Source organism: Montipora capricornis, chromosome 14 (genome assembly GCF_036669925.1).
Source record: "Montipora capricornis isolate CH-2021 chromosome 14, ASM3666992v2, whole genome shotgun sequence".
Taxonomy (NCBI): Eukaryota; Metazoa; Cnidaria; class Anthozoa; order Scleractinia; family Acroporidae; genus Montipora; species Montipora capricornis.
This window is the reverse complement of record NC_090896.1, coordinates 31,114,714-31,122,213: the sequence shown is the minus strand read 5'-3', so window position 1 is coordinate 31,122,213 and position 7,500 is coordinate 31,114,714. Positions and strand designations below refer to the sequence as shown.

General features: G+C 41.2%; 2 protein-coding genes across 7 annotated transcripts in view; one reads left to right on the top strand and one right to left on the bottom strand.

The window, feature by feature from the left end:
• Positions 1 to 3,278, top strand: part of LOC138031237 (calcium-activated potassium channel subunit alpha-1-like) — a 73,715-nt gene extending 70,437 nt beyond the window's left edge. For 3 of the 6 annotated variants that reach the window (XM_068878918.1, XM_068878922.1, XM_068878921.1), the window contains one exon: positions 1 to 3,278. This exon is cut by the window's left edge and continues 174 nt beyond it. In XM_068878918.1, coding sequence (XP_068735019.1) covers positions 1 to 51 — 51 coding nt within the window. In that variant the 3' untranslated portion in view covers positions 52 to 3,278. The other 3 variants (XM_068878920.1, XM_068878917.1, XM_068878919.1) reach the window with 1 other exon arrangement.
• A 2,599-nt stretch (positions 3,279 to 5,877) lies between these two features.
• Positions 5,878 to 7,500, bottom strand: part of LOC138031241 (MICOS complex subunit MIC27-like) — a 10,827-nt gene continuing 9,204 nt past the window's right edge. Inside the window, exon 6 of the mRNA XM_068878931.1 lies at positions 5,878 to 7,500. This exon is cut by the window's right edge and continues 13 nt beyond it. Within this exon, the coding sequence (XP_068735032.1) occupies positions 6,927 to 7,500 (574 nt within the window). The 3' untranslated portion in view covers positions 5,878 to 6,926.

Below are 7,500 nucleotides of genomic sequence, written 5' to 3'. Positions count from 1 at the left end.
GTTTTTGTATTGGCGCATTCAGATCCTCAACTGGAAAAATTTAAATCCTGACCTCGAATTGAGAAACCCAACGAGGCAAAAAAGGAACGAACGCCAAATGAACTGAAGTGTCCACCGAATCTTTTCCGAAATGTCGTGACCCGCAGGATCGGGATGTCACCGTCGTTTCATGCAGCACTTTAGATGTCACGCCAAATAGAGATGAACAGTAGTAGAAATAAGCTGATGTTGTTTATTCTTTTGAGATTGGTGATAATTTAAGTGTTACTTGACTTATACTGAAGTCTTATTTATAAAAGTGTATACGACAGATTTTTCTTTATTTCAATATTCAATCGAAACACTCTGGTGTTTTGAGATAAAAACAACGAAAAAAATTCCATGGTGAGGAGACTGGGAATAGCAGTTCAGTGACGTCATTACATGAACGCAGAGAATTTAGGATAGACATTTCTGGTGTTGACGTCACAGTTCTGCTATCCCCAGTCTCCTTACTAGAGCGTTTTTGTTCCCCCTGGAAGTGCAAATTCCGATTTTTAAAAGGCACAGAATAAAACTCGGTCTGGATTTCTTTTGGTTGCTTTTATCTCAGAAAACCATGATCTTTCACTTGCGTAAATGAAGACAAATCTGTCATATACACTTTAACGTAATGTTCAAAAGTCTGCTTCATCGTGGCCTGGAACGAATAGGACTGGTCTGGACTTGGGGAGACTAACAGAACCAGGGTCTCATGTAGGTCTAGTCCAGTTCAGACTAGTAGGTCTGGACTGGACTTAAAAGTCCATTCCAGTTCTATTTAGAGGCTTTGTAATGACAAGCATTCAATAAGAGTGTTAATATTTCTTGGTTTCTTGAAGATGCAAAACAACAGTCAACGAAAGCGTCTTTTAAAAATTACCTAACGTAATTTGTAAATGCCGATTCTGAGGACTGGGCTAGATTTAAAGTCTGCTTCGCTATGGACTGAAATAATTACAAGGACTTGAAGTCCAGTCCAGTCCAGTCCAGTCCAGTCCAGTCCAGTCCAACTTGGAGGCTTTGGAAATGGTGACAAGTATTTTAGAGGAGTATAGGTATTTCTTTTATTGCTGAACGTGGGAAAACAGCGACAGCAAGGAAATACTCTTTTAAAATTGCAAAGTTACCTTTTCAAACTTCTCAGTAGTTGAACCGATTTTTACAAGTGGGTATTTCCACCAGAAACGAAGACGTTAATGTTTTTTTTTACATTTGCTGTCATTTTGTAATTATAGCTTGACTGAATATTTAAAAACACATTTTAAATGTTAGGGTTTAGAGAAATATAACCCTTAAAGAATTTTAGTATTTATGTATGTATAAATGGCTTTCGTCAATTTTTTTTTCGACATACCAGCCGTGCAGATGCGGCAAATACAGTTTCTCGGAACTGATTTGTTAAGACGTTTTACAGCCAAATTTGAATATGAAACTGAATATTAACTTCAAAGCGAAATATTCTTTTTTGACGAAAGAATTCTTGATAGTCTAACAAAGCTTTCGAAGTCTATCCGGATTTGGTCTTTAGTGACGATTTCTGGGATTTGTAACCTCATTTTGATAAGACAACAAATTGCATATCAAATCATCTTTACTGGTATCCCTGTGTTTTAGTCCATGCAGGGCCACCTACGTCATGTTGTAAGAAATAACTCTGGCATTGTAGGATGATTATCAGATTTTGCAGGAAAAAGTTCAAGGCCCCGTCCACACTAATGCGTTATCGAAAACCTCCGTTTTCTTTTTTCTAGAAAACGCATTAATAGCTTTACATCTACACTAGCGTTTTCACATTGTTTTCTCCGGCCCGTCCACACCAGATCTCCGAAAGCAGCAATCTCGACCCCAGAGCTCTTCTCTTGATTGAGGGAGAGAAAAGCTCTGGGGAAACCTGAAACAAAGTGTCTTCTCATTGGTTTTCGTGAAGAACAATCAAAAGGGTCTCTAATTGGTGCATTCATGTTAGCATTAGGAGTGAGTAGGCGCGGTAAGGTTCAACGAGCCAATATTTGGCTATAAGAACCCCACGGCGCATGTTCTCCTAAATAGATGGGTCGACCCGAGGCTTTGGTGACGAGCCTGCGAAAGCAGATGTAACATCCGTTCTTTCTCCGTACGGCGCATGCTTGAACGGCGTGTGTGTGCGATGCGAAGAGCAAATTATTTTATGAAACAGGCAAGCAAGGTTGAAATCAAGTCAAACAACATTAATGCGAGATCTCCCTCCAAGGTGGATTGATTGTGTACGCTTTTTGCGCACAAATGAAACTGGGACATGCAACGGTCAGTGAGATAAGAGGGCGTTTTCGATCGTATTAGTGTGGACAGAAGGCGTTTCAAGGGAAAACGTGTGAACGGGACCTTAAGATAACATCAACGAGAAAACAGCGGGCTACAAGAAGGCTTGAACGTCTTAATATTTGTATTTGGTAGAGAATGAGCAGCTTTTGAAAAACAAACAAATAAACAAGGAATCCGATGACTCTAAATAAAAAACTAGACACATCGCGGCCTTAAAAGGTGCGAGAGAATCAATATAATTTTAATTTATTTGCGAATATACAACAAAGAGTTGCATTAAGTAGCCAAAGTCATTTGGGATTTCCTTTTGTAAACAATAGTGAAGATAACAGAATGATGTATGTAAATGAATTCTTTGAAAGAAGACATTGTCTATGTGTGTTAACGACTTAAACGGAGCTTGCGCAACAACAACGGCAAAGAAGAGATCACCGCAAAATCCTCTCCTCTGCACAGGCTCAAAGCGATCGCAGATAAAGTGAGTAGCCGTGAAATTAGTTGCGTAGCGACACAAAGAACGTCTGCGTGGGAGACTACCGTGAAATGAGAGGTTTGCCACTTGACGGATCTCTCGGGTATTGGCGCCCGCAACAACTTTGCGCAGCGTCATCGAACCTTTGCCTAGATAAGGCAATCATCCCCAGAGCCTGCGTTACTCGTATCCAGCGCAACGGGCGCCGCAGTACCTGGTGCTGATCACCTAAGAGGGAGATTAGTTGAATCCTTGAAACTACTGTTTAGGCAAACTTCAAGGAGCTAAAAGACAAGAAAATGGCAGCTATGTCATGGCCCGTAATTAGCATGAATTGATTCTTGAAGGGTCAAAGAATGTTTCGATCCAAAAAACCTCTTGGAAAACGAGTTAGAATTAAAGATACGACACGTTTTTCAAACATGTCGTAGATAGGGATTTTCCGAGATTTTGCTCTGGGAGGACAAAGGCAATTTTGTCGTAAATAGCGTTAAAGGGAACTTCTACTAAACCAACAAATAACTTTAAACCACAGAACATAATATTTACAATTAAAATTGTTCAAACTTTTTTGCAATGAAAGCGTTAATATTCGAAAAAAATGAATTTCAAAAACGCCTCTTTGGCTTTGAAATTTCCCGGGCGCCACCATCTTGAATAATTGTGACGTGTCGTGGTTGCCCTTTTGTTCCAGAACAAACGCTCTTTGTGTCAGAACAATAGGCTGATTTAGCAACAGAACGGGAACGTCAGTGGCGACGTCGCGCGCAGCAAAACTACCAATGAGAATTTAGAATCGAGAAGAAAAGAGTGCAGTCTATTCTATTCTGAATTCTCATTGGTGTTTTTCTGCGCGCGCCGTCGCCACTGACGTTACCGTTCTGTTGCTAAATCTGCCTATAGTTCTGCCTATAGGGCAACCACGACACGTCACAATTCTTCAAGATGGCGGCGCCCGAGAAATTTGAAAACCAAAACAAGTGTTTTTAAATTCATTTTTTCCGGATACAAACGCTTTCATTGGAAAAAGTTTGAACAAGTTTAATTGTTAACATTATGTTCCGTGGTTTAAAGCTATTTTGTTGTTTTAGTGAAGGTTGCCTTTGAGCATGATAGTATGCTTTTATTCTTGAAGGAAGCAAGATATTTTCTATGTAAAAGACCTCTTGGAAAACGGGTATGACAAGATCTTTACAAGAATCAAAAAAGGGTTTTTTGAAAGAGAGACCATGAGGATCCAAAATGCCCGATTTTTGGGCAAACATCTAGGAGCTGAAACATTAAGAAACAGAAGTCGGGTCTAGCCTCCCTGCAGCCGTTTTTTGTGTCGGTGCCATTCTCCCTCTCCACAACGAGGGGAGGGAGGATGGGACCGACAAAAAATGGCTACAAGGAGGCTAAAGTCGGGTCAATATAGCTTAGAAGCAGCTTGAAAAATGGCCGAGAACCAAAGATGTGGCAAGTATTTCAAAAAGGTTGAAAATCGGGATTTAAGGGAATCAAGGCAAAATTGCCGCCCGATTCAATACGGCAAACTGCTAGAAGTTAAAAAAAAATAAAAACGGCACTAAAAGCAAGGTGAGCACACACCATAACACCAACCCGGTGTAGCCGTCACGCATGCGCACAACCATTTCACCCCGGTTAATTGGCAGCCATGGACAACTGTTTTGGAATTGTCAGGGTTCATCAGCATGACATAGCCACTTACCAAGGTGGTTGTTCTAGACACCATTTTGAGTGGCAGCCCCACATACACCAAATGTGGTAAGCTGGGTTGGGAACAGCACAGCCGCTCTCCCCCGGCAAGCGTGTGGGAACGGGGATCACCACAAGCCCAGAGATCGGTATGTCACAAAAATTTAAATAAAAAAAATGTATAACAAGCAAGATGAGCACCAATCTCGTCCCTAGAGTCCCCTTTTCTTTTGGTCAGCACCGAGAGCACGGACTCTGGCCACTCCTAATTTCGGTAATTGGTCAAACCTGCTACACTCGAACAGGACCTACCAAACCACAAAATAGATGGTGGTGTCTGCCTGCACCCCCCTTGCTTAACGTCAAAATATTTTGTCTATATTGCATAGCCACCTCTCTATCCAGCAGTAAAAAATTACAGAGAGATTCAAACCTCACTTTTCTTGTTTGTCTAGTGTCTAGTAATGCCGACTCTTGCTAGCTGATTATTCCTGTGTCAACTCAAATTTAGAAGCCAATAAAATGTTGTCGGTAATGTTGATGTGATAAGTTCGAAGATAGGTGGTGTCTTTGAGAACCCCCCTACCCCAAAGGTGGGTCCTGTTCGAGTATTTAACAAATTATGTCAGTTTTTCATGCGTCTGTCCTGTTATTGATCATGAATTGCGTCATAACATTGTCAAAGTAGCTGTGGATCCACGAGGCGATAGCCGAGTAGATTTGCAGACCGCAGACTACTTTGACAATGTTATGACGAAATTCATTGTCAATAACAGGACAGACGCATGAAAAACTGACATAAACTTGCGTTTTACAATAACAAAAAGGCAGAGGGGTCAAAATTAAGGCAAAGCACGAGAAGAGCGCGAGACAAAAACGCGAAAAACTTCAATCTGACGCGAGCAATATCGCGTCATTATCACATAAGTTATAAATTTATGTGTCTGTCCGCTTATTGACAATAAAAATTAGCCAATGAGCGCACGAGAATTTTTGCAGTCATTGTAAAAAGTAGTTTTGACCAGTTCCCTTATGCGCGGTCGTAATGAAAGTCCATTTTTGTAACCGTTGACAACCACTGTTGTTTCGAAATCCCGAGCTCGCGTAGACGATCCGAAGTCCGTGATTTGCGGACTTCTAAACTGACTGGAGGAGGCCAGAGTCCAAGTTCCAGGTGCTGTCAAAAGAAAAGCGGACTCTGGGGACGAGATTGGATGAACACACCAAAACATCAACACACCACGCATGCGCACAACCATTTCATCCGAAACAGCCGTCCATGGTCGCAAAATTAACCGGGTGAAATGGTTGTGCGCATGCGTGATGAATTGGCGTTTCCGGCACACGGTGGGATGAAATTCGAAACAAAACAAAGAAACAAGTTAGAATAAGAGGGTCTTCACTGTTTCACACGCAGAGCCCTGCCATTTACTGTTTCATGTAAACTCGATGGTAATCCCGAGCAGTCTTAACACAATCTGTTTAACTAATTCATACTGACTATCGTTTGAAGGCGTTGCAAAAGCCATCATTGTTGTTAGTCCACCAGTGTGAACAGCTGATGCAAACTGATATACAGAGACAATTACGCAAGCGCACCTTTTTATTTCAGACGCCGTTTGAACCTGTAGTGCGAATGTCCTTGCCTTCGCTTTGCACTTGCGTCTACACTGTGAACAATTACGGCTTTGACAAGCTAGTTAAACAGTTTGAAGCCTTAAGTACGTTAAAGATTCTTGAGTGACGAAAGTGGTTAGTGGTTCATTATGACGTACCCTGACCCCTTTGGTAATTCTTCATTTTAGAATGATTCACTCATGACCTTGAAGCGTGTAACTTTCTTCAGGAAGTGGCTAACCCTGTACAAAGGGTCTTTCATCCATTCGTCCAGCGCGAAATGGTTAAATCTCAAGTATTAATCATAAAAAATTCAATTTCCATGAATGTGATTGGTTTTAATAACCTATTTTCCTCTAATTCACTTGCCACGTTGTTATCGGACAGTTTGTTATCGGCTGGTTTGTTATCGGACAGTTCAATAAGCCAATCACATTCAAAGTTGTAGTTTAAATCAACCAATCACAACCTTGGTTTCAATCACCATAGAAATAGTGTGCAGACTCCTAAATTGGGGCTTTCTTTCTTTCAGAGCGAGATGAAACAATTTAAGCCTCTTCTGTCAGTCTTTTAATGCACATTTTCCCTTTAGTTGCTCTTCTCCTTTTCTCGGAAATTGTAATTTTTATGATCAATTAGTAAGAGAACTTCGCGTTGTTCAGTATTGTCTGTAATCATACTTGATGAAAAAATTGGACTCCCGCGTTATCACTCGTATAATTACAGACCGAATTGGACTACATTCAGTCCTATTACCATAATCATTACTTATCCCTTGGCTTGACTGACCCGTTCCCCAGCCAGTCTACAAGGTTTTTCAAGACCGAGTGGAGTACATGTCTTTATCTTCTGGGTTTGACTGCCCAATTTCGCCTTCAAAATTATTAGGTTGACCAGTCGACTGCTCCAACACTATCACTTGATCTTTATTTCCTTCATCCGATATTGAGCCAAGCTCCCCACTGCTGGCTTCTGTGGGGTGTGCATCAGAACTTACGACCGATTCTTCTTTGTTGCTAACGAGCTTGTCAAAAAATGGAATCCTGCTCCAAAATGAAGACTTCGGTTTCTCTTCATTTGCATCTTCTGGTCGAACCACTGTTTCTTCCACCTCAACAACTCTGTCCTGTTCTTCTGGCGTGTTCACACTTGCACTTTCAGCCACCTTATCAACAAGCTCTTCTTGGCCCTCGGGAATCACCGTTTCTTCAACAACACTTTGAGCTTCCTCTATAACTGGCTGTTCCGCTTTCTTCTGATTAAAATTGGATATCTGCTCCTTCATAAACGCCTTTAGTCTGTCGTAATTAGCCAGAGTTATATCCACAGCTTCTTTTGGATAACAAATAGCAAGAGCTGTCGTTCCTAAAACTCCAGAATACAAAATTCTT